This window comes from Leptonychotes weddellii, chromosome 8, assembly GCF_054177405.1.
Source record: "Leptonychotes weddellii isolate Sample4059 chromosome 8, ASM5417740v2, whole genome shotgun sequence".
Lineage (NCBI taxonomy): Eukaryota > Metazoa > Chordata > Mammalia > Carnivora > Phocidae > Leptonychotes > Leptonychotes weddellii.
In genome coordinates this window covers 124,095,218-124,121,721 of record NC_138376.1, presented here as the reverse complement: position 1 = coordinate 124,121,721, position 26,504 = coordinate 124,095,218, and the positions used below count along the sequence as shown (strand labels likewise).

General features: G+C 44.3%; 1 protein-coding gene and 1 long non-coding RNA gene across 4 annotated transcripts in view; one reads left to right on the top strand and one right to left on the bottom strand.

The window, feature by feature from the left end:
* SLC22A3 (solute carrier family 22 member 3) overlaps positions 1–2,847 on the bottom strand; it is an 87,922-nt gene extending 85,075 nt beyond the window's left edge. For both annotated transcript variants that reach the window (XM_081829266.1, XM_081829268.1), the window contains exon 1: positions 2,357–2,847. In XM_081829266.1, the coding sequence (XP_081685392.1) occupies positions 2,357–2,767 (411 nt within the window). In that variant the 5' untranslated portion in view covers positions 2,768–2,847. The remainder of the gene's footprint in view (positions 1–2,356) is intronic.
* Positions 1,556–26,504, top strand: LOC145723166 (uncharacterized). Of its 2 annotated transcripts, XR_014148046.1 has the most exons (4): positions 1,556–2,083; positions 19,945–20,113; positions 23,876–26,081; positions 26,189–26,504. It is a non-coding gene; the product is annotated as an uncharacterized LOC145723166 (long non-coding RNA). The 2 variants fall into 2 exon arrangements; XR_014148045.1 differs by lacking the exon at positions 19,945–20,113.

The window sequence follows — 26,504 nt, the reverse complement described above, 5'->3', positions numbered from 1 at the left end:
CTGCCCTTCCACCTTCGAAACTCTCGCAATTCACCCCCTTTCCACGATTAATATCTTCAACTTTAAGTCTGTAAAAACACATTGGGTACAGTGTTAACCGAAGATAGAAGTAAAGTTCCTTTAATCCTGACAGAATATGAAAAAACAAAAATTAAATGGATCATCTTCAAAACCAAAGGCAGCAAAATATTAGCCAGGCAGAACTCTGAGAATGAGTTGCTCTGAATGGCTGGACTTCCTGAATAGATGGAGGAGGGGGTCCCTCTTAAGAATTAAAACATAACAAAAAAGCCAGAAGAAGTAAACTGCTTCTAAACTGGATTAAAAAAAAAAAATCTCTCCAATATATTTCAAAGATTTGTTGGTGGCCTTCAGGAGTGCATGCTGAATATCATTCTACTTTTCCTTGAAATCTTTTTATCATTGTTGTGGGCACCCTGACCAGCCATCCAGCTATAACACTGATGGCATCTATAAGACTGTGAAGGGCTTAATCCAACCTCTGATTTTACAGATGAGAAAGCTAAGCCCAGAGAGGTTAAGCGATTCACCCAAGCCACACCGCTAGCTGCAGACAGTACCATACCAGGTCTCCTGACCTTCCACTTCCCACATTGCCTTTTGGGAGCCACTGACCTTCATAAGACCACCTGTCCCTCCTTGAAATAACCCCAGGTCACTTGAAACAACTCCAGAGCCCCAGACTGTTTCTCAAGTATCTGGGCACTCACTCACAGATTTCTATGTCTCCCTTCTCTGATGTCCAGCGATCACGTTTGCTCCCAGAAACACCATTAGAGTGCGTGTGCATTTTGCTTTGAAGGCTCATTTTATTCTTCATTTGAGGTCTAAATGTCTTCAAAAATCAGGTGTCTTCTCTCCAAGTGGTATCATCTGATTTGCCTGGGAAGTAAGCACTAAGCAGCTGTGCTAAATGGAATACAAGCAGCCATCAAACAGCTGCTGCTGGACGGAAGTACTAGGGATAATGCCCTGTCCCACCGGAGTCCACACCCTGTCCATTTCATCTATGAAATCCCTAAGGGCAAGACCACCATAGTTTACGAAGCAGTCGTCATCATTACCCACAGGTTAAATAGAAATGAAAGTACGAACAGACACATTGCCCGGCTGGGCTGCCATGGATTTTATCTCGACAGCAATTAGCATAGGACCATACACACATGGCACTATAGAACATGCATGACCTCAAAGATCTAGAATCCCAAGACCAGAGAGATGAGGTCACCATTAACAGTGACAGAACGTTAACATTAACCGTTAGACACGGCTAACTCCAAATCTAGTGTTTTCTCCCTTATTCAAGGAGGTGCTTAAAAAAGTTTATGACAATAACCAATGTAAAGACAAAAATTTTTCTTTCCTAATTTGCCAGAGCACATTCAATCATTTTTTTAGAAATTAAATTGATCTCTGATTGCCCACAAAGTTCAAAGAAACTGCTCATTCCCGTGACCCAGCCTCCATGGAGGCGGTCCCCACAGCTGAGGCACAGAGATGAAGATGCAAACTGCCATCCCAGCCCAGCGTGGAAACAGTGCTGCAGCCGAGGCTGAGGGGCCAGCGAACCCCCGATGCACTGCCTGCCCAAACACACCCAAGAAAATGTGCGGGCTGCCCCACCTGGCCCAAGGGGCCACCCCTGGGAAGGGGGGAATCTGCTTTGTGAGACTTATAGCCCTTTTTACTGCCTTCCTGTAAGTTATTCGCAGGAAACAAACAAAAAAAAGAAAGTTGAAACTCTTAATTCAAAACCTCAGCTTTCCCAATTTATCTCAGATGTTGCCCTTTGCCCCAGAGCAGTTTTATCAAAATCATGCGCATGGAGAGCCCTGACCCCTGTCCCCGTGCATTTCCGATAATCAGTAGGGCAACCAGTTGACGTTTCGCCCTTCCTTTACCCCCTGAAGACCACAGAGCAACCGGGCCCTGCCCAACCAAGTCGCTCGCCCCAGAGGCCGCGGGTCTCCACCGCGAGTCGGACCATAATTTCCCACTTTTGCACAAACGCATCCCCGCCGGCATAACGTACGTCGTACCGGACGCTCCGATGCGCGAGGAGGTGAGTGAGAAGCAATCTCCGAACTCAGCATCTATCCCCGGATAGATGCACCTCTCCGTCAACTCACTCGCAGAGGGAAATCGACGACAGGCGTTTTCCGGGCATTTCGAACGCGGCCCTTCCGAGAGTGGGATGCACCTGGCCGGGCCCCAGAGGCAACCAACAGGTGCCAGCCTCCCCGCCCTCGCCGCGCCGGGGGGCAGCAGGGCACCGTGCCGTCCCGCGGGGCCACTCCCCCCGCCCTTCCCCGAGCGCGGCGGGCGGCGTCCTCACCTCGCTGACGATGGTGGAGTGGGCCTGGGCGTACCGCCAGCCGCCCCGGCACGGCACGAGCGGCGCCGAGCGGTTGGGGAAGGCGGCGAGCGGGTCTGCGCAGCTGAGCGCGTCCGCCGCCGCGCTGGCGTTGGCCGCCTCCAGGAGGTAGCGCCGGCAGCTGCCGTCGCCGCGGCGCTCGGGGGGCGCCGTGCGGTTCCACTCCTCCTCGGGGCTCCAGCCGCAGCGCTCGGCCAGCGCGGCGGCGCTCGGCCCGCGGCACCAGTAGCGCTCGGGCTGGCTGCCCAGGAAGACCACGCCGACGAAGAGGAAGGCGAAGGTGACGCCCGTCAGGCACAGCAGCAGGAACACGCGCCGCTGGAAGCGCCCGAACTCGCCCGCCCTCTGCAGCGCCTCGTCGAAGGAGGGCATGGTGCGCGCGGCCGGCCGCCGCCGGGCCCGACTCCGCGAGCGCGTCCTGCCGCCGGCAGCCCGGCCTCCGAGTGAGCGCGGGCCCCGCCGGCCGCCGCCTCCCCCCGCCGCTCCCCCCACCCCACCCCTCCCTCCGCACCGCGCTCCCCGCCTCACACCCCTGGGCGCCGCGCCAGCCGTCGCCGGCCCTCCGGCCCCGGGGCCCTGGCCTCCCCACCGCGGGCGCCCGCGGCGGCCCGGGCCGCGCTCCCCGGGGACGCGGCGGCGGGGTCGGGGTGGGCGCGCGACGGGGCCCGGGCGGCGCGGTCTGGCTGAGCGCCACCGCGCGCCGGCCACCCGGCCCGGGCCTGCGAGTGACGGGCGCAGCCTCTGGCCTGGCGCGGAGCTCCATTCGGCCCCTGCCCCCAGCCTGCTCTGCGCTCGGCCCCGGGTCGCGCCCCAGAGGAAAGTTCCGGGGTCACCCACGACTCTCGGAGGTCCCGAGGGCAGCGCGGGGGGACGGAGGACGTGCGCTCCGGGTCCCGCGCCTGTGCCCCGGGGACACGCCCTCCAGCCCTCCTGCCCTCGGTGCGCAGAGGCCGCTTGGTGACACATTGCCAAGCCGGATCCGGGCGGGATTCGATTTCGGTCCCATCTGAGAGATTGCCCAACTTTTTCAAAAAGGCAGCTGGGCAATCTACAGAGTTTAAGCGTCTTGTTCAGATTCAAGTTCAGAGTGAAAAACGACCTCGGGCGGGATACGGTTTCCTCAGCCGGGGCCTTCAGACCTACTCTCCCGGCCTGAAATCGCCCGGAAAGGGTGTTGGGTTGGTTTGATGGTTGTTTCTGACTGCTTTTATCCGCTCCCAGAGGTCCGCAGAGCTGTGTCCGCACTGGCCTCCAGGCCTCTGCTCCCATCCCTCTGGGCTGCTGTGGCCGGTGCTGGGTCTTCACCGGCCAGCTCGCGGGCCACCCGCAGGCTGCAGGGCTGACAGCGCTGTCCCCGCCCTGGCCTGGCCTCCTCTCTTGCCATGTGTCTTCTGAGGATTTCTCTAGCTCTTCTCTCCAGACCCGCACCCCATCCTCAAAAAAGCTCTGGGCCCTCAGCTTGCTTTTTTTGAAGGGCCGAGAGGTTACCTCCTTCCAGAGCAAGGATTCTGGAGCCAGGCCGCCCTCTTCAGCGTGCTTCACCCCCTCACCAGCCTGTGACCTTGGGCAACTTAATTGGCCAGCCCGGTGTTCTCATCTGTCAAATGAGGCTAATTAGTACCCTCCTGGGGTCTCTGTAAGGACTGAATGAATCAATATATATAAAGTGCCAGGAAAGTGCCCCATGCATGTAGTATATACCCTTTGACGTGTGGGCTACTCTTGCTGGTGTTATTTGTGCTGAGTTCATGCTCTGGAGACTGCAGGGATGTCCTTAGGATTACAGGTCCTTTGTGGAATAAAACACCTGATAGTGTGCAGGGCACACAGCGGGGGCTCCCTGATTGTTCTCTTGTTCCTTGATCTCAGCTCCTAAAATCCTATCTATCACCGAGTTAGCAGTGACTCCAGTGTGGGCATGTCTCACGCTCCAGGCTCTAGCCCATATTTTTAACTGCCCCCCTGGGCCCCAGACTCAGTCTGTCTTCCTCCCATCCAGCTCTTCCTCCTGTCCCTCCTTTTGGTGTAACCATGGCCCAGCCCCAGGCTCTCAATCTCTGGATCTTCTCAACACTCCTCACTTGGCAGGCCTTTCTTCAAATGTCACTTCCGCTCACTCCTCCCCCGCCTCCCCACCATTCAGCCTTCCCCACATCACCCAATACACGCACACACACGTGTGTGTGTGCAGTCTGCCCCCTTCCCTGCTTTCTCCATCTCACAGATGCATATTCGTATCCCTTTGTTTGCTGTATAGCTCACTTATTTATCTTAGTTGTGTTCCTCCACTAGAATGCAGGTTCCATGAGGGCAGAAATTTCTGTTTTGTTCACTCTGTGTTGCAACCACCTAGAACAGTGCCCGGTTCACAGGAGGTGCGCATACCTGGCAGCTTCTTGACCCCGCCCCCCAGTGCCCCTGGGGGCTCCCACCTGCAGCCAGCCTGCCATCCAGCCTGCTCTCCTCACTGGCTGCCCATGGTGCAGCTCGGCAGAGAGTGCCTTGCCTTCCAGATTAAATCCTTATGTCCCACCCTCCCTTTAAGGATCCCAACCTATGTCCCTCACCAAGTTGTCCCCTCAAGTGACAGCCAAACATAGCTACTTGCTAATCCTCAAATCCTTCTTGAACTTTCCTAAATCAATCCCTGTATACACAAAGTTCCCTCTTCCTGCCATTTCACTCTCCTGCCCCTCCCTGCCCACCGCCCAGCAAGGCCCGGGCTGAAAGGAGGCACCTGGTTCGTAAAGCGTCCCCCACCACCTCAACTGCCTTCCTTCCCAGGGAATGCCCTCTTTGTCTGTGCTCTTCACACATCTAAGAATCTTCTCGCAAAATTTCACCACCTTTTTCTTTGTATTGTACTTGTCTGGGTATTTTAATTTTTTTTAATGTAGTATACAGTCAAGTAGACCTAGAGTATTGTTAAGATCATGGACTTTGGAGCCAGACCTACTGGGTCCAAATCCCCTTCTACTTTTTGCAGTGAATGACCTTGGCAAGTTATTGAGTTGTCTTCCATAAAACTGAGTAAGAATGAACTATCTCATTTTCAAGGCAAATCACTTAGAATAGTACTTGAAACATGGTAAGTGATATATATGAGTCAGCTATTAAAAAGAGCAATAAGAATTCTGATTATCTGGTAGGGTAAGTCCCGCCTTCTTTCCCTAAACTTGTTCCTCTTCAGAATTATCTTGGTGATTTGGGGCCTTTTTTCTTCCATATAAAATTTCTACTTTACTAAGTGCCATAAGAATTGCTTTTTTTTGCTCCCACCCCCAGAATTAGCGAATGTCATTTGTTATGTTTGTTTTAGGGATACTGTTATTAAGAACTAGCATTCCTAGACACAGTTGAAGTCTCCTTCAGATGCCTTCAGATCCTGTTCCCTGTCCCCTCCCTCCCACCCCGAGGCAGACACCCAACCCTTTCTTGAGAAGGTGGGCCAGCGAAAAAGGCCCACCCAGGCCCAGGAAGAGGCCTTGGGACCACTGGACAGGGAATCTTGGGGTCCCAGCTCCCAGAGTTTGGGTAAGAGGGATGCACTGCATCCTCAAAAAGACAGAGCAGAGATGGGCTTCAGGTGGGTACAACCTCTTGGCCCTGGGGCTGGAGCAGAAGAAGGCCAGAGCTCCACTCCCAAAGGCACCAGACCTCTCTTCCCCAGGTGTAGCTATCGTGAAGTTGTTAATATTCCTCTTGTCCAGTTTTCATCCTTTTAATACGCAGGTATCACACACAAACAATATATAGTACTTGGGGTGCTCTCACATTTACATAAGTGGTCCCATACTCCCCATATTTTCCTGTTACTTCTCGTTTTCAGTCCACATTATATTTTTGAGACTCTTTAGCCTATCATCAGTCTTGATAAACATGGATCTATTTCATTTAATCCATCTGCTATGGATCATTCTTTTGAATGACCGTACTACAATTTATCCATTCCCTGACTGAGACGTCTAGCTCATTTTTAATTTTCCACAATTACAAATAACACTGCAATGAACCTGTTGTGCACATTCCCTTGTGCACTTGTGCAAGAACTGATGGAAGGTAAATGCCTATAAATAGGTTAGCAGGGCCGTAGAGTGTATGTATTTGGAGTTTCACCAGACATTGCCAAATTGCTTTCAGAGGGGTGGTCCCACCGTGCATCCTGCCAGCATCATATGAGGTTGTTCACATCTGTGCTGACATTTGGCTTTGTGAAACTCAAGCCCACTAGCAGATACTCTGGGTAGAAAATGCAGTCTCACTGTTCTGATTTACATGTCCCTGATGTAGTCAGATGGAACATATTCTTCATGCTTACTCATCGTTCAGGTTTCATCTTCTGGGAGAGGCCTCTTCATATCCTCTGCCTGCGTTCTCTTTGTTATTTGTTTTTTCTTATTGAACTTTTGGGAAGTTAATTTGTTTATTTGTGTATTCTGCTCCTTTATCAACTGTATAGGTTCTGTCTTCTCAGTCTGTTAACTTTGTTTATAGTGTCTTGCTGACTACAAAAAGTTTAAGTTCAGATGTAGTAAAATATATCAATTTTCTTTATAGCCTCTGGGGTTTTTGCATTTTGCTAAAAAAAAGGAAAATCCTGTATGAATGTGTTTCTGTGTTCTCATTCTGTTCTGCGCTAGCTCCATGCCAATATTTCCTTGTTAATTATGACAGCTCTATAAGAATTCTGATTATCTGGTAGGGTAAGTCCCGCCTTCTCTCCCTAAACTTGTTCCTCTTCAGAATTATCTTGGTGATTTGGGGCCTTTTTTCTTCCATATAAAATTTCTACTTTACTAAGTGCCATAAAAATTTGGCTGGGATTTTGATGTGGAACTCTGCTTGCATGTTATTTTTCCCATTGCTTTGTAGGTTTTTGAGAGAAAAGCCAAATCACATTCATCTTTCTATCCTAACCCATTGGTATCTATTTTCTATCTGCACATGTGACTATTTAAATTTAATTTAATTAAAATTAAGTAAAATAAAATATTCTGTTCCTTATGAACCATGTTTCAAGTGCTCAATAGCCAATGTGGCTAATGGCTACAATATTGGACTAAGCAGATACAGAACATTTCCATCGCCACAGAAAGTTCTGTTGGACAGTGCTGATCTAGACATAGTGATCATTAAATGTTTGCTGAAGAGACATGATAAGAATCAACTGGCCCACAACCTTCAGCCTTTGTAAAACATACTGACTTTATTCTTTTTGAAAAGGTAATTGTTTGGGTTTTTCACATAAAATTTTATAGTTGGAATTTTTTATTGCATTTAGGAATGGATATACCAAATATTCGGGTATATTCACCACATATTGAGTTACCAAAATATGTCATAATGACATTTATGCTGTTTGTAAAGCACAAAAAAATTGGTTTGCTTAGGAATACTATAATAAATCTTGAAATAAAACTTTTCAAAAAGGTCCATTGAAAGAAAATTGAGCAAGTGAATTGGTACATGTGCTCAGGGCTAAGGAAAAAAATTAGGAATTGTATTTTCTTTTTAGTTTTTTAATAAATGGGTGAGAATATCTGAAACACTCTCATTCTTACCATATTTGGCACAGAGTAGCTATTTTTTAACTTAGTTTGTGAATGTGGTAAAAGCTACAAGTCATTCCCATTATTATGGCCTAACTCTGGACCCTAACATTGATTTAGATGGACCAGTATTCATAATTATCTTTTTCTGACCCATTCTCTTGCTATTTGATTACAATTTGGACATCCCTATAGGAAAGTTTCTGGTTTGGGGCGAACCACTATACATACTATTATCCTTTTTGTAATCAATGCTCACTCTATACTTGACCATCTAGGAACTTAGACTTAAAGTCCTCTTTGGAGAAGGTGTAGCCTTGGCGAAAACCTGTTGAAATATTCCAGAGTTGAATTTTGACAAGGTAGAAAAACTCAGCGAAGCCCAAGAGACTTGTAGAGTTCCTGTTCACTCTGCTGATGATATGGCAGCAAGCCCTTCACCACTTCCCTTCCAGTACTTGTGGGTTTTGTGCTGTTCTCACAAGTGCAAGGTGAAGTGCATTGCAACTCTTGGAAACCTTTTCATCACAAATGGTTCAGTTCAGGAATGGCAAGTGGGTTTCTTTTTATGCCTCCCACCCATCTTTTGGCAGAAGCTATCTGGAGGATACCTTTATTGAGAACAACTTTGAGGTTGAGTCCAAAACAGTCCATGATTGATTGGTAATGTCTGATCGGGGTGGGGAGGGGGAATAGTAGGATGAGTGTAAAAGAGTGGTCATCCTTCTATCGGTCAGTGCAGCCTGGCAAGTGCCAAATTGCCATAATACTCCTTCTGGGTCTCCAAGGCTCAGAACATCTATTACTTTGGGGATTTGTGAAGGTCTTGGTGAAAAGCCACTGTGCGATTTATTGCTAAAATATTGCCCAGAGGTTTCTGCTATTGAACCTCATTGTGGATGAAACTGTCTTTTAGTGGGGTGCCTTCAATAGTTTGAGAGTGGTCCCCCTGGGCTGAACATTCAAGAGAGACACACTGTTTCTGAATCTCAGTGCCATCACACATAAATCCCATTAATGCAATCTTTGAATGAGAGTAGGCAGTCTCGAGAAAGGGGCAGGCATCAATTAAAACTCGAGTCACCTCTCAATTAATTAAACTTAAAAACTGAAGAATAACACCTTCATTGAAAATTACCTTCTAGAAACATAGTTGCTGAAATGGAATGATGCTTACAACCTGTTCCATAAAAGAAATAGGTGACAAAGACTGCATTTGGTATCAGTGCATCTCAACCTACCTGTGGTAAAGGAGTCATGTTTGTCTGTTTCCTATCTATTGCAAACCAATATATGGTTTTACTGGGCATAAAGAGCTTGAAGCTCACAACACATACAACCCCAAAGTGAACTCAACAACATCAGAACTGGTCTACATTCTGTTCAAGGAGGCCTGTCCACCAGTCACTCACTTCATGGCGATGTCAGATTGTATAAAAGTTTCTATATGCTTACTCCCAATTTCTGCACTCATCTGATTGCAAACAGAGGACAGCAATTCATAGACTGGCTCTCATAGTGCATTCTATGCAATCCAATTTTTGGTAAAATAACATATATTTATATTTATATTTCCATGAAAAGTCTTTATTGTACCCTGGGTACACAAATAGATGTTCTAACACTGCAGGCCTTCAACGAGTATTTGTGGATTGACTGACTTCTCCAGAGTCTATATATACATGAAAGATGGTCTAGAGGGATGAGCTCCATGTTCACAAAGTCATACCAAGGGCATTTGAATGTTTAGCTGATTTCATAAGCTAAAGTCTTTCAATTTGTAGATTACTCTCCTTTTGGAATGAATTTTTGTTTGATTTTGTAAATCACAGATGTTTACTTTCCCAGTCTATATTGGAGTCAAAAAGTAAGTTCTAGTTCTGGTTGGGCCAATAAATAATTTCTTTCTAAAAGTACAATAAAGTAAAGATCATTAGATCGTTTCCTGGCAATAAGATGCAATGAGTTCAAGTTCTCCTTTCCTTTAAATACAAAGACAAAATGTATAAATTGAGGTAATCTGGGCCCTTTTTAGTGCAGTTTGTATGTATGTATTAACACTGGTGTTCTAATGCAGGTTGTGAAATGCTGGTAGATGGAATATCCAATTTTGTGAGATTTTAAAGCTCCGTCTTGACATGAAAAGGTGAAAGCTATCTGAAAAATTCAAAACGAAACCTTTTTAAAATGTGGCCTGAAGGAATAGTATAAGAATACCCAGCATGAAATTTTTATATAAATAACAATGATCTATGGCTACTGGACAGGAGTATACACAAATACTTCTGTTTTATTTTTTCTATATTTTTATTGAATTAATCGTGGTCTAGGTGATTTTACCATTTATCTTGAGTGTAGCATTGGACGGCTGTGTTTGAGACACCACTATAAATATTAGGAGAAAAGGCCAGGTGGAAAAGAAGATGTTTATAGATTGGAAACTAGTATGAGCAGCAAGATAGGGAGAGGATAATAAATCTCTATTTCATTTTCATATTAAGATGCCTTAGACTCTGGAACCCAGAGTCTAAATTCTAATCCCAAACGTACAACGAGATAAGAAGTATGTGGGATGTGTCTACTTGTCCTAAAAACAGATTAGAGCTCTCTGTGTTACTCATTTCTACCTCTCTGCCAGGCAGGGCCGCTGAGACCATGGGTCTCTCTCGTGCCTCATGGGGGAAGCCCCATCACCTTCCTCAGCTCAGCCTCAGGCTTCAGTGAGCGGCCACAGTGACACCCCCCTCTGAGCCCCATAACATTCTCCTCGAGAGAGGTGTCCTCGAAAGCAGAGGCTTCCCACGGAAGCTCACTGCACCAAAAGGCAGGCTACTGTTCCTTTCAGTCTTTTCATCTAAATGAAAACTTCCTGCCAGCCTCTTTCCTATCCCCTTCACCCCTGACACTCAGGCTCTCTGGTAACCTTCATGGACCCAGACTCTGCCCAGGACATGCTGTGCGCTTTCCCCTCTACATCCTTTCTCCTCCTCAGAACCACACTCCCTCAGGAATATGGCCCTTTTACGGAGGAGAAACACAGGCTTGGGAAGGTTAACATCATTTGTCCAGATGTCCCCCGAGTGTCAGTAGCTTATGGGGAGTGCAGACCGTTCCTGCATTCCCAGCCACCTGAAGGGGGGGGGGCGGGTCTCCTCGTCCCCACGACCAAGATGCTGCCTTTGCATTTTCTTTCGTACTTTTCCCACGACCTTCATGTGAGTACAAGACATTTTCTGCTTTTGCTTTAGACCTGGGTCTGTTTTTGTTTTGTTTGTTTTAAGTAAAACCATCTTGCGCTTTCTATAACGATCTCTACACAATACTTCTGACAAAAGCTATTGTAGGGGTTCTTCTTTAACTGAGAGACATTTTAGAAGTCGTGTAGTCTGATTTCCCTATTTTGCAATCAAGTAATTAAGGACCAAAAAGATCAAGTAACTCAGCTAACAGGACTTCACTCAGTTCGTGGCCCAGTGGGAGCAGGACCCAGGTCCACTCTCTATCATCAAGTGCTGACTCAGATTATCTTGTGAGGCTGTCATTTCATAAATTATTCTTTTGACTACAAATATGGCATATTCTAGAAACTTTGAAAATCTTTGCCTTTCAATGTCAAAATTAATTTGTATGAATATAAAGCCTCCTCATTCTTCATTGAAATGACATTATCCGTTAAATTTTTTATAGTGAAGAATGGGAGATTTTGTTGCAAAAATAAAGATTTTTAGCATTTGTAACACTGGAAAAATAAAATGACCTTAATAATTCCAAAGCATTATATTTGTTTAAGTGGGGACGAAGGATAACTGGGCAAATGCGAGTGAGCTCCCTACCTGGATTAATAGCATCGTGACAACCTCAGTTTCCTGGTTTTGACAACACACCACGGTTATGTAAGATATGATCATGGGACAAACTGGGTGAAGGGTACACAGAAACTCTCTGTACTATTTTTGCAACTTCTTGTGAGTCTTAAACTATTTCAAAATAAAAAGTTAATTTTAGAAAAAGTATTGATATATTGCTATGACAACCGGTCCTGAAAATGTTGTGTCCAAAATGACCATGCCATTGAGTTTTTCCTTTCAAGGACAGGACAGTCGCTGCACTCCAAACCCAGCCCTACCTCCTTGGCCCTGCACCACCCTCTGTCTCCCAAGGAACCAGCTTCAAACATCAAGGGGTTAACTAGAGTTTTACAGGCTGGCCTGAGAGTGGAGAACTCCTTCTTACCATTGTGTCCTTGGGGAAATGCTCCTGTGTTCCAGGACCCAATTCACAAGTGTACTTTCAGATCCCTGCCCATTTGTAAATTGTTTTATGTGTGTGCTGTCTTGAGTGTGACCTTGGGTTCAGTGCAGAGAACAAGTGAAACTGAAGCCACAAGCTGTGGATTTCTTCTGTTTTGAAATAAGCATTCATCTTGGGATGGACAAAGAAAGAAGTGTGACCAATAGGTGATCAATTATGTTTTGCCAAAGCCAAAGTCTTATGAGAAGACTATGATCAACCCCCCCCCCAAAAAACCCAAAAACCAAAAACCAAAAAAGTGATTTGTGTTTCTTCTACTCTTTGACTGTTTTAGTCCTTGGTGTTCATGATCTTGCTGTGTTTGCTTACATACACGTGGTGTATAGGGTTTTGTGTGCACATCTCGTAACTCACCTGAAGACACACCAGAACAGTTTGTATTTGATAAGCTGGCTGTCCTGGGCATCTTCCACCTGTGCTCACCAATGCAGCCACTCTCAGCAGCCTTAACCACCCCCACCCCCACCCCCACCTCCATTTCTGCAGAAGGTCCCATCCCCAAGCTCTTCTGGGAATCCCTGGGGGCTGTCTTTTATGTGCAGCCCACAGACTGTATTGGCAGTTTGGGGACGTCCCCCCTTCTTATACCCTGCCAGGAATCTCTACAACGACGGTAGGGTGGGGTGGGCGTTCTCCTGTGCACTGGAGAAGTACATCTTACTCGCGGGTTCAGTTCTCAAGAAAGAGAACACAGAGAAAAGAATGTGTGGTCAAAAATCTTGCTTGAGAGTCTTCTCAGTGCTCCAGAACCTGATCAGATCGTGGTTTCTCTGGTCAGGGACCAGGTGGAGAACTGGCGTGTACTGAGAGATCATCCTGCTAGAAACTACAGCAGGAGAATGGTGATGTGTGCCCCTGGGAGGCTTGCAAATGCCAGGGAAGAGTCACTGCACTGGGTCAGGGCCTCTGTTCCCTGAGTGGGAGTTGGGGGGAACTAGATGGGGCTTCTCTTCAAGCCTCAGCCCCCCTCCCCGATTTTCACTGCTCCCCACCTCTAGTTTATCCCTCAGGTCTGCATGTGTTTTATCCCCCAAACAGTCAGGGTTCAAGCTCTTTTCCACAGGTCTCCTGTGCTACAGTCAAATGAGGGGGCATGCCTGGGCATATGTCCCTAAATAATCTGTCCAGAGACAAATTAGGATGACTACCTATTTGGCCAGCCAGTACATACCTGAATCTCAGCTCCAGACTCAGCCCAAACTCCCTGTTACATGCTAACACTGGCCTGCCCACTGGGTCTTCCATAAGCCAACCCCCTAGCCTCTAACCCTTTGCAAGGTCTATCCTCATAGACCCCTCCTCAAACCCATGCCAACTACTCTTCTAGTTACGCTTAATCCTTCTCTCATATCTTAAATGCTCTCTCTTATCACTGTCTTCTACCTATGTCACATCCTATATATATATATATATATATATATGCACACATCCAATATATATGTACAAGGTGCATTGTGTATATATATATCGTGTTCCTTTATATCTATATATATCTATATATCTATATCTATATCTATACACACTTATATCTATATTCACATACCCATGTCTTTTATAACCCACAGACAGCTACTATATAGCAAGGTGGTTCACTTCTGGAAATGGCCCTAGAATTCTGCTGTCACTTATTTGCTGGGTGTCTTAGACACATCACTGACCCCCGCTGAATCTCAGTTTCTTCTTTAGTGAAACGAGGGTATATAATAGTATTAAGCCCACAGGATCGTAGAGAGAAATAAATGAAACACCGGAAGTTGACTGCTTAGCACAACATTGGACAAAAAGAAGGGTTCAGTGTTAGCCGTTCTTCAGCCGTTCCATCTTTAGGCTGCACTCAATCCCACTTCCCCCATGTCTCTTCCCTACATTTGCTTCTCGTAACTCCTGGGTATTTATGGCCATGTTATTGCACCTACCCTCAATACACACCACTTAGCAGGAGGTACTGTTTCTAACTGTGCCCTACAAACTGAGTGTCTTCTTAATCTCCCTAGCGACCAAGGCGGCATTATGTATTTCTCTCATATGTGTTTCCCAACGTAATGCTGGACATTTCACAAGATATTCTGCAGATAATCCATCGGCTCTCTGTGTCACTTTAAGGGAAACTTAATGACCCATTTGGTTAATAGTTTAGAATATTCATATTCTCTGAAACACTTTTTTTTTTAATGCTTTGGTTTAATAATACCTTCCCCTATATACAAGTGAGAAAAATAAATTAGGTCTTCGGTGGTTTCCAGAAACGATTCTTCCCCATTCATCCAAGAGCAAGAAAGCCATGAGCTCACATTATCCAAACGGGCCCAGATGCCCGACGCAGTTCCTAAGTATTATTCCACTGACATTTTCTGATGTGCTTCTGATCTGCCCGTCATGAGTTGGTAACACCAAAAAGCAAGTTACAAAGGAAACTTGGCAGGGCACCAGGTGATTTATGCCTTAGTGCCCTTGCAGGTTATTATATAGACCCAGTCTAAAAGATCCTCAGTTTGCCTTGTTGGCAGGCGTTCGTTGAGAGGAGCGCATTTTATGCACCAGATACAACGATAAACAAACTGATTTTTAAAGAAATCTCCCCACTTGGCTATCTTATGACTGTGAAGTCTCCATTGGAGAACATCAAACAAATTTCTGTAGATGTTTGTCTGAAGTGATTAGCCTAATCCTCCCTCAGATGTTAAATGACGCAAACAGCATGGGAATCATAATTCTAAGTATGATTTTTCAGATGGCGAGTCCCTTCTACATGGTATTTGTTAATACAAATATTTAGGAAATTTGGCTTGGGAAAAAAATATGAAATTGAGCTTTAAATACCAGCTCTGTGATAGGATTCGAGATTAGCATTATCCTTTCAGGAAAAGCAATGCTCATGAACTCGTAAGCGGTGGAGACTTTTCCAGATGCTCTGTGAATGAACTGCGTGAGCACTCCCTGCTCACAATGCAGTCCCTTAAACTTCAGACAGTGGACAGTCCGGAGTGTTGTGACATTAAAGAAAGACCATTTAACACGGTATAAGATCACCTGTAGAAATCAACTAGACAGGTGGATTTTTTACACGATAAAGTGGCCTTTAACTTTTAAACAGGAACTATGGATTCTAGTCCAGGGAGCATGTGTAGATACACCCTAAGTTTCTGAAATCTCAAATTTAAAAACCTAAAATATTTAGGTTTAAAGTTTGCCATCCAGACATGTTAGAAAATAATTCTTGCCCTTCCTGATGGAGGCTGGCGTGAAGCCCCAAAGGAAGCAAGACCTGACTTTAACCCACTTACATTTCAAATAACAAAATAGTAACTTTATAGATCTTATTTCATTGAATCCCCAAACCATGAGGAAGAACAAAAAGTTTTGTACAAAACAAACACCAACTTCATAAAATAAGTGGAATCTTTCAGATAGGCATAGATTTTTCCCCATGGAGGAAAAAATCATTAATTTCTAAAACATGTCATAAACTCAAAATACATTGCTTATTGAAAAACAGATATTGTAAAAACTGTCAGACTCCATTTTGTTTTAGAGGATGGCACTAAAAAAAAATCACTGCTTAGGAGTCAAATAGGAATCACGTCTGATGTTACTAGAATAACCCCACTGTGTTAGTAAACTGTAAGACTGTCTTAGGCAAGCTTTAAAAGATACTAAAACTTCAAGGTGTGACTTGAAGGGAAGAAAGAATTCAAATAAGTTTGGGTAGTCTTTGCAACCAAATTTTACTTTTTTACTGTAAAACTCAGAGCCCTCGAGGTGCATTGTGTATTTCCAAGAGGGGAGTGTGATGTGCACGGTCTTGTCCACTTATGTTGACCATGGAATCCTTCTACCACAGATCATCTTAAAGGACTGATATATCCTGGCAGCATATTTGGGGAAACATACACAATGCTGCAAATGGTTTGATGAGGTCTGTGATGGTCTCCTGTGGGTAAGAGAAGTGTGGTGGGACAGTGCCAATGTGACTTGGTGGCTTTATGGCTAGTTAGAGAACCAAGCCCAAAAAGTGTAACAAGGAACCAGTTCCACAAAATCTCAATTAGCCCTGTCTTCATTTTCGTTCGTTCATTCATTCATTCATTCATTCATTCATTGAGTCCCATTGTTGGGCCCAGTGCTAGAGGCACAGAGATTAATAAAATACTATTCTTTTCTTTAAAGAGCTTACTTTTTACAGGAGGAAGGGTGAGAGGCATGTGACCTCAGATCAGAGGCTGGAACGCTGGGGACATAAAGGAGAGGTGGTCAGTTAGTTCTGCCTGGGAGTCAGACAACCCCTTCAGCTGGGTCTGATACATGGGGTGAAGGGCATTCCAGACTGAGGAGGATGAATGTTCAAAGGCAAAGACAAGGAAGCCACATGTCACATTTGGAAGGCTGCAAAACTCTTCCTACAGCTGGGATTCAGAATGAAGAAATTCCTTCAAAAGATGAGGTTGCTAAATTGAGGAAAATTCCTTTAAGGATATGAGACTGGAAGCAAGGGCCATGTAGGTGGTCTGAGAGAGAGGGGAGAGGAAGTGGCGGCTGCACTTAGGAGCAACATTGGAGACAGAGGAGACTGAAGGGTGGGAGGGATGTTGAGATTGTAGGAAGGCACTGAGAATCTAGGGTGACCCCAGGCATCTGACTTGGCAGCTGGGGGAATGGATGGTGGTACCAGTCAAGAGCTTAAAAAAGCAGAAAGTGAGGAGAAAAGGGGAAAATCTGTTTTAGGTATGTTGAACTTCAAGCCTCCAGGGAACATCCGGATGGTGCTGTTTGATTGGCAATTTCTGGTTATAGGAGAAAGCCATCTGGGCAGCAGGTCAGAGTTTGGGAAATTGTTTGCCTGTATCTTCAATTTCTCTTTTCATTGTTATTTAAGCATGCTTAGGTCTCTCTACTCAAAGAAGGAAAAGAAAGGAGGGAGATGGAAGGGAATTAAGGGAAAGAGAAGAAAAGGGGCGAAAAGAGAGGAGGAAGAAGGAAGAAGCCAAGTTTCCTAGAACCCTGTTCCTCCGGGGCGCTGCCCACCCCTTCTCCGGGTCGCCTGCTTCTCCCCACCTCGATCCTCTACTGCTGTCACTTCACCTGGACTCACCACTCCACTAAGACTATGATGGCAAGATCATTAAGGACCTCCTTTTGGTTTGCCATTTGCAACAACATGGGTGGATCTAGAAAGTACAATGTTAAGCGAATTAAGCCAGTCAGAGAAAGGCAAATACCCTATGATTTGACTCATATGTGTAATTTAAGAAACAAAACAAACAAAGGGGGGTGAGGGAGACAAACCAAGAAACAGACTCTTAACTCTAGAGAACAAACAGATGGTCACCAGAGGGGAGGGGAGGGGGGGGGAGGGGGAAAATAGGTGAAGGGGGTTAAGAGGACACTTATCACAATGAGTGCTGGGTAATGTATGGAAGTGTTGAATCACTATACTGTACACCTGAAACTAAGATAACACTGTATGTTAACTACACTGGAATTTAAAAAAAATCTTTTTGGCTAAATCCAGTTGATAAGAACCCAGTTCATCTTTGACTTCCTAGCCACCCACCTTCAATTCTACTGAATTCTTCCTCATTCCGGAAGTACTTCCTTCCCTTGGATTCTGCAAGGCCCCAAAGCCCACTCCTCAGACCTCTTGTTGGGTCCTTTCCTCCTGTCTGCTCCTTCCACGTGGACATTCCAAAAGCTTCCTTGCAAATTGCTCTCCTCTTCTCATTCTACAAACTCTCCTTGGGCAGTCTCAACGGCCCCATGGCTCCAGCTATTCATATTAAAGCAGTTGTGGCTACAGTAGCAAATGTACCCCAAATATATAATGTCTCAAAGTTAATGGCTGCTTGCTTTTGCCCATTCAAGGAGCAACTCAGAGCCTCATCACCTCATGTCCCCAAATTTGCCATTCTCTTAATCCCACCCTCTTTCCCTCCTCCTACCTCATTTTGGGAGGCAGAATTTTTGTTTGTTTATACTTCCTCTGCTCTTACCTCTTTTGGTGGAATAGAAACTAGAATGTTCCAGATATTTTTCACACACTTCATCTCATTTAAACAGTTATGCTATTTTTAATAGAGAAAACCAAGATTTAGAGAGAGAGTTAATTCACCCAAAACAGCAAGTACAGAACTAAAATCCAAGCCTGTCAAATTCTAAATCTGATGGCTTTCCCACCTGGTCGTGCTGCTCTTTTTTTCTCTTTCAGAAAGAGTGAAGTTCAAACAAGAACAAGTCAACCATCAGTAAGAGATAGGGTTGAGATTCAGACCCAGGTTTCTAAACCTGCAACCAGAGTTCTAAGTCCTTTTTATATTAGTCTATTCTATATCTTTATCAACATTCACGACGAATTTCCCAAGCTCCTGACTCTACGTTTGCAAAATAATTGACATTTGACCAAGAGGGACTTGGGCAGAGCCCCAAGGAAAGCCCAGGGATCACTGCTGATGTCACCCACACTCCGTTTGGCTCCCAAGTCTGTCTCAGAAAAGGCCCTCCTTACTGCTTTAGATGGTAAATCGCTACTGCCTGAATTCTCGAGTCAACCTGGCCAAGAATATAGAAAGTAGAATTTCCACCCCAAAAAAGTGTTGCACAACAGATAGCTCCTGACATTTCTGGGCAAACGCTTCTCCAGCCTCTAGTAGAAAGGCCCATTCATTTTGGTGTTTGATAGGCACAGCTACACAGTTCCCGGTGAATTGAAATTTTGTCCCCAAATCCATCTTTGAAAGGAATTCTAAATGGAGTGGGGAGAAAGAGAGAAAATTGGATGGAAATGGATGGAAATTACTCTTCTCTAAACAAATTTAAAAGCCCTCCCAATGCCCAAAACATCCAGGGTTCTCTGGGTGTCTTGCAAGCCCATAAATGCTGGAAACACGCTATGCCACTTGCTACCGATATTAATGTTAGTGGTACCTTCTCAAATGAAATCAGGAGCAGTTATATATCACCAGGGTAGCTATTCTTCTCTAAAAGCATCCCACATTCAAGTGTTGCTTTTGTCCATCTGTAAATTCTCCTGTTGTTCCTGTCTTCACAGATGGGTGATCCAAGCCCAGGCTTTGCACAGATGTACCTTGGTGCTACCAAAGGTAGCTTTATGAAATGTGGGTTCTTGGGCATAAGTACAACCAGGGGCTCTATGACACTGGAAACCTTCCAAGAATTCTTGAGCCCATTACAAGCTGTCCTTTCTGGGGGCAGGCACCTGATACCCAGACGTGGGAGGGAGGGCCGGGGGGCCTGACCCATGACTGGACTGCCTCCTCTGACCTTCTTCACTCTCCCCCACCTTCTACCCCCAAAATACACTTGACTGCTGGAATATTGTATTTCAAAACACTTAGTTAAAATAATACATGCACCTGAAAGAAAATTAAATGATACAGAAGGGAATATGGGGAAAGAACAATTTTCCATATGGCTCTTCCACATCCGCCAGAGCTGACCGTTATTTAATGATTTCCATTTTTGGTCCTACTGGAAATTACCACTGTAATGTGCAACTATGATTCATTACAAAATGCTTCCATTTCTTGTTTAGCAAATCTTGACAATATCCATTGACCCTCTTCTGCAAAAGATAAGGTATTCCTTTCCCATAATCCTCTAAGTATTTTATGACTACAGAATAATTTATAGTTTTCCCTATTTAAAAAAGTTATTCATCTCTATTTCTTGTCCTAGAATCCTAAACGGCGTTTCCTGGCTCAACCACAGAAGAATATTGGCATCCCTCCCTCCCTAATTTTCCACCTTTTTTAACCACCCTCTGTCAAGAGTGATAGAGACCTCCAATGTGAACAATGACATGGACAACTCCTAAGTGAGGAATAAATCTCGCTGACTCTCAGAGGTGTGCACCCTTACAAGTCCATTGTCACCCGAATCTCTCAATGGGCGGCTAGCATTTGAAAATAAGGATGACTTTCTTATTCTACCTTCAGTTACTGTTATCTCGTCATTCACTTTTGTATTAGTCTGCTTTGAGGTACGGTCACAAATGACCTGAGAAAGCTTTTAGCTTCTCCTGAACAGAACTGAAAGTCAGAGGAGGAAAGGAGTGAAGAGTTCCTATAATGTTATGTATCGACATGGCCACACACTTGCAAGCTTACTTGTGTCTTCGGGCTCCGCTCTTATTCAACCCCAAGTGTACTAACTCCATCACACAAGGGCTCGCTGCCCGATCTCATGACTTGGTTGGTCTGACAGAACCCAGCTTGTGGTAGGCAACTATTGTCATGCCATCGTTTCGTACCTCATGGTCAGGGCTCAGGAGTAGGCTGGTTGTTCTCCAAAAGGCATCTAGTTCTTATTACAGTTGGCATGACCACGCCCCAGAAACTTAGGGGTCAGTGTTACTGACCTTTAGGGTGTTAGGACATGGGTTTTAAACTCTTCATGGCACTTTTTCCCACCACTGACAACCCTAATCCCACAATATCAGTCAGGTTGTATGGCCCACCTGGCAGGGCTGCTTGCATCAAAGCTTGGACCGGCTCTAGAGCCCTCTCCTGCTGTAGATGACACTCCAACATGGCAGTCTTTGTGCCATCCAGTATGTGGGTTGACATTATGCTTCTTTCTTTGTGGTAGGCGATATAACATGTGATCATTTGTCCTATTCTTTTGATGGGATTTTATATCCCTGGCCACTGGATCCCTAAAAATTTTACTGATAGGGCCAGCCCCTGAATCTTCATGGAGTTTATGTTACACCCTCTGGAATACACGTGCCTTATCAAAGATTTCAAAGTACGTGAGACGTCTTGTCATCCAGTCCCATTAGCATGATGCCATTGATAAAGAAAACCAATGTGCAGGGTGTTCAAACAGTCCAGATCTCCTTGGACTATATTATGACAGAGAGTAGGAGAATTAGCTAGGTCTGAGACAAACTGCAAATTTATACTATGGACCATTTCATGTGAATGCACCATCTTCCTGATCCTCTTTTTTGCATAGGATGAAGGAGAACATATTTGCCAAGTAAGTGGCCACATATCATGCATCGTGGCTGTGTTAATCTGTTCTAGCAAATTCTATCAAAGATAATACATTTGGCATGAGCTGCACGTCATACTACTCCTCAGTTAAGTTTTTGGTATTCTACTGTCATTCCCCAGGGCTCACCCATGTTTTTTCAGGGCCCAGAGGGGTGAATTCAATAAAGATATGTTGGAAAACACCATCATTACACCCCTCAGATCTTTAAGGGGGACACTAATTACCATCACCTCCCCTCTGAGGATGAAATATTGTTTTTTATTTACTATCTTCATGGAGACAAGAGGTGGGGGAAGACCGCTTTCTGAAGGCTTTCACTTGGGCTCTTATCCCAACAGTCCAAGGACCTAATGTGGAGGTCATACCAACCATCAAGGATGTCCATCCCAATTATATATTTGGGGACCAGGGAAATGTCCATTGGACTCTGTGAACCTAATCTTAGCCATGACTCAATTTATTACCCACCCCCAATATGCCCACTCTCTAACATGGAGGCCATGATAATGCTTTGAGTTATGGTATATCTATGTCAGCTTTGACCCTATGTTCAACAATCCTTGAAATGTTGGATATTCTCCTTCTCCAGTGCACAGTTACTTGAGTAAATGGCCATATGCCCCTTTGGGGAAAGACTGGGGTAATCATTATCGTGTACACTTGCTGTGAGGTTGCAGAATCCTTCCTCCTGGAGACCCAATCACTTTTTAATAGATGAGTTTCAGGTTAAAAAATTTGCTCAGGTTCAGCAACTTCTTAAAGAATCATGGCACTTTATTGAAGTAATTGCCCTCAATCTCCTGATCAGTCATTCATGGTTTCTTTTGTTGGCATAGAGTGAGTGAACCTTGTTGGCAGCACATTTAGTTTTCCCCTAAGAATGCTGTAGTATACAAACCATCTCTGTAACTCTCAGACAGTCAGGTCCCCTGACTGACCTTCCAACTTTGCCATTTATTGCTTTGGGGGATTAAGTACCTCCACAGGCTTTTGGGTTTTGGGCCTTACCCCACTGATATCAGAGAGCCAAATTCTGTCACAGCCTCTCCCCAGATCAGCCCTGGCTTGCAGAGGAGATCCATCACTAGTTTCTCAGTGACGCTGGTGCTCCTCATCAGTGCACTCCTTGTGGCCCTGACAAATCCTCAAGGCACATCTGCATTTAGTGGGTTCCCCCATCTTACTGAGTCTGTCCACCCCAGCATACGCACTTCTCTGAGCTTTTTCATCTTCTCCAACATCAGCCATGGTAATTCTGGCATTTCTAGCCCCCCTCACCTGGCATGGACCATCACTATTTCCAGACTTCTGGGGGCCCCCATAGTAGGGAGTTCACACTATACTCTGAGGTCCTTGCCAGAATCTTAAATCCTGTGACCTGGAAAACTGCTCTCAAATCAATAAAGTCCCCTTTAACCAAACTTACGTTTTGGCCTCTTTGTTCAAAACAGCACCCTCAGAATCCAGTCTTATGTGTCCCCTTCCAGCTCCCATGCTTACAGGGCTGATCACTCTTCTTTGGGGTAATCCCTTTCCTCCCTTGTCAGAATCAGTGCACCCCTGTCTAGGTCCCCTGTAATTGAACCTTAGCTATAGACCTGGTGCTAGGAGGGGAGGTGGCTGTGGAGCTGAGGGGCCTCATGTTGTCTTATGAGGCAGCAGCCTCCGCATTGTTTGCAAATAAGAGGGAGGGGTAAGCCACTTCCATAGGCTCAAAGGAATTCAGAGGAAACCACAGGAATCCAGATTCAAGATGGGGGAAAATAGGGGGGTGGCTGGGAGACTGATGTTTGCAAAAAGTGGTAGAGCAGAAACATCCAAAAGTCCATCCCTTCATAAAAGCAATGAAAAAAAAACCCGGCAAAAACTAGCAGAATCAGCTTTTCAGAACTCTGGAAACTAACCAAAAGCTTGCAGTAACCATGGGAACACTTATTCAAGAAAAACAGTTCAATCTCAGTAAGAAAAGCAAGCTTTGTGGCTTTTTAATTTAGACTAATCCCAACCACCATGCCCCAGGTCAGTGATAGCCTTGAAAACCCCATCCTGTATCCCTGCCACCAGTCCAGAGGGAGCAGAACAGACTTATTCACAAAGAATTTTATTATTTGTTTTGATCAGTCTGCAGGATCCCTGGAAGACCAGCTCAAAACGCTTGCCTTTATGGTGCCTAACTTACCTCCACTCTCTAGGAGCATTTGTCAAAAATATTTACAGGCAAATGTAAAAAAAAAAAAATTAAAAGGTAATAAATGAGTTCAGAAAAGTTGCAGGATACAAGATCAATATGCAACTATTGGTTGTATTTCTATACACTAACAATCAACAACCCAAAAATGAAGTTTAAAAAATTCTGCTTACAATAGCAGCAAAAATAATAAAATATTTAGAAATAAATTTAATCAACAAAGTGCAAAACACTTGTACATCAAGGACTGTAAAACATTTTTGCAAAATACTAAAGGAGAACTAAATAAATGGAAACATATCTCTTTTGTGGATTGGAAGACTTAATATTGTTAGAATGGCAATATTCTTCAAATTGATCAACAGATTCCACTCAATCCCTATCAAAATTCCAATATGTTTTTTTTTTTTTTTTTTGCAGAAATGGCCAGGATGATCCTAAAATTCACGTGGAAAATGCAAGTGACCCCAATTACCCAAAAGAAGTTTAAAAAAAGAACAAAGTAGCAAGACTCACACTTCCCAATTTTAAAACATACTAAAAAGTTACAGTTTCAAAACAGTGTGGTACTGGCTTCAAATAAATGCATAAACCAATGGAATAGAAGTGAAAGTCCAGAAATTAGCCCATACATCTGATTAATTGATTTTTGTCAAGGGTGCCAAGACCATTCAAAGGAGAAAAGAATCTTTTAATACATGGTGCTAGAACAACTGGATATCTACTTGCAAAAGAATGGATTTGGAGCCTCACCTCACACCATATACAAAATTAACTCAAAATGAATTAGAGACCTCAATGATAGACCTAAAACCATAAACTTCTTAGAAGGAAACGTAGGTGTAATTTTTTGGTGACCTGATGCATGCCACAACATGGATGAGCCTATAAAACATTATGCTACGTGACAGAAGCTGGATACAAAACACCACATTTCATAAGACTCCGTTTGTATGAAATATCCAGAATAGGCAAATTTATAGAGACAGAAAGAAAATTAGTGGTTTCCAGGGCATGGGAGAAGAGGAAATGGGGGGCGGGGAGGGAGGGACATGGTTTCTTTTGGGTTTGATGACAATGTTCTGGAATTAGATAGTGGTGATGGTTGCACATTTTGAATATACTAAAAACTGCTGAATTGCACACTTAAAATCATTATGATGGTGAATTTTATCTCAAAAAATTTTTAAAAAAATACTTGGAGGAACATTGACTTCTTGTCCTTATTCCTTGAGTCCTGGTCATATTCTTTCCAGCATCCCAACTCTGGCCTCACATCCTGCCTTGGTTTGCATTTAACCTCTGGAGCTTGGCTACTCTGATAATTAAGTTTGGGACTCATCCACAGCTTTGTGTTCCCTGCTGCTGCAGGAGATGGGGGCATCTTGGTATGTTACCCAAGGGAGCTTTCAGTTGCTTGTTAAGCAATCTCAGGCTGTATTTTTCTCTTAAACACCGGATACATCACATCAGCTATATTATAGCACATCTCTTCCCCTGTTATCCCAACCTAGTTCACCACCAGAGAAGGTTTAAACCATTAGACTATTGTCTTTGGCCAGGGGCTATGATGGGATCCTCATTACCAGCCAGACAAGTGAGTGTGCCCACGTCAAAACTCCATTTTTTTTCCCCACCTGCTTTCTCAGTATATTCCTGCTACCGATTGTTGCAGATTGGATTCCCTGGAAAAGTCTCTGAGATGAAATTTAGCATGCACCGTGCTTTTTCAGGAATGCCCTTGACAGCAATGCCTGGGGAAGAGAAGAGAAAGAAGGAAAATGGGGCAGAGGGAGAGGTTGAGCTGCACTGCTAGTCCAACAATAGCCTTAGAAGACCTCACAAAAACTTCTAGAACTACACTGGTCCTTCAGAGTTGTCCTGATTGGGCCAAAATAGCCAGACGTTTATACTTTTCAATTGATCAGTCATTTCATGTACGCTGCCCAAGGAAGGGGAGGGCAAGTCAGCTCTCTGTAGGTAACATCTGCCAACGGCACTCCCAGCCCCTGGGGCAATGAGTCTCTCATCGAAGGAGCATGTAGGAGGCACAGCTTGGCATCTGTCCAGTCCTGCATTGGTTTTGACTCTTCCAGCTGTTCCCCTAGGGATTACAATACAATCCTAAACTCCTCACAATCTACTCAGAGTTCCTATTCCACTGCTTCTTAGAACATGTAAGAACCTTGTAGCAATACGGTTCCATTTGTCACCATCCTTGGTTCTATTGTTGTCACAGCTACATCCTTTATAACCCCCACACAGGGTTATACATGTTAAGTCTTTTAAAGAAATTAAGAGAATAAAAACTATGTATTCCTTTATACTTGCCGACATATTTAGTATTCTTAGTGCTCTCTCTTTCTCTCTCTCTCTCTTCCCTGTAACTCTAAATTCCTATTTGGGGTCAATTCTCCTCTGCCTGAAGAACGTCTTTTATTTCTTATAATGTGGATCTGCTGGTAACAGATTCTGTCAATTGTCAGACATCTGAAAATGTCTTTGCTTTCACTTTTGAAGGGTATTAATTCATTCATTCATTCATTCTTGGTTGACAGGTATTTTTATTCTGTACTTTCCAGATGTTGCTCCATTGTACTCTCGTCTCCATTTTTTCTGCTGTGAGGTCAGTCATTATTCATATTTTTGCTTCCCTATAGCTATTGTGGGCTTATTTGGTTTTTGTGTTTGTTTTACCATTGCCAAGATTTTCTCTTTATCTTTGATTTTCAGCCGTTTGACTACGACATGCTGAGGTGTGGCTTTCTTTGTATTTATCCATCTTTGGTTCACTGAACTATTTGGATCTATAAGGTGATGGTTTTTATCAAATTTGGAATAATTTAAATTGTTAGTTTTTCAAATAATATTTTTTGCCCCACTTTTCTCCTTCTAGGACTTAAACACTTTTAGATTGCTTGATGTCATCTCACAAGTCAGTATCTTTTCAATTGTTTTTAGAATTGATTACTTTCATTAATCAATTGGCAAGTTCATTGACAATTTATTTGGTTTTACATAATATGCTGTTAAATTTTCATTTTGGATA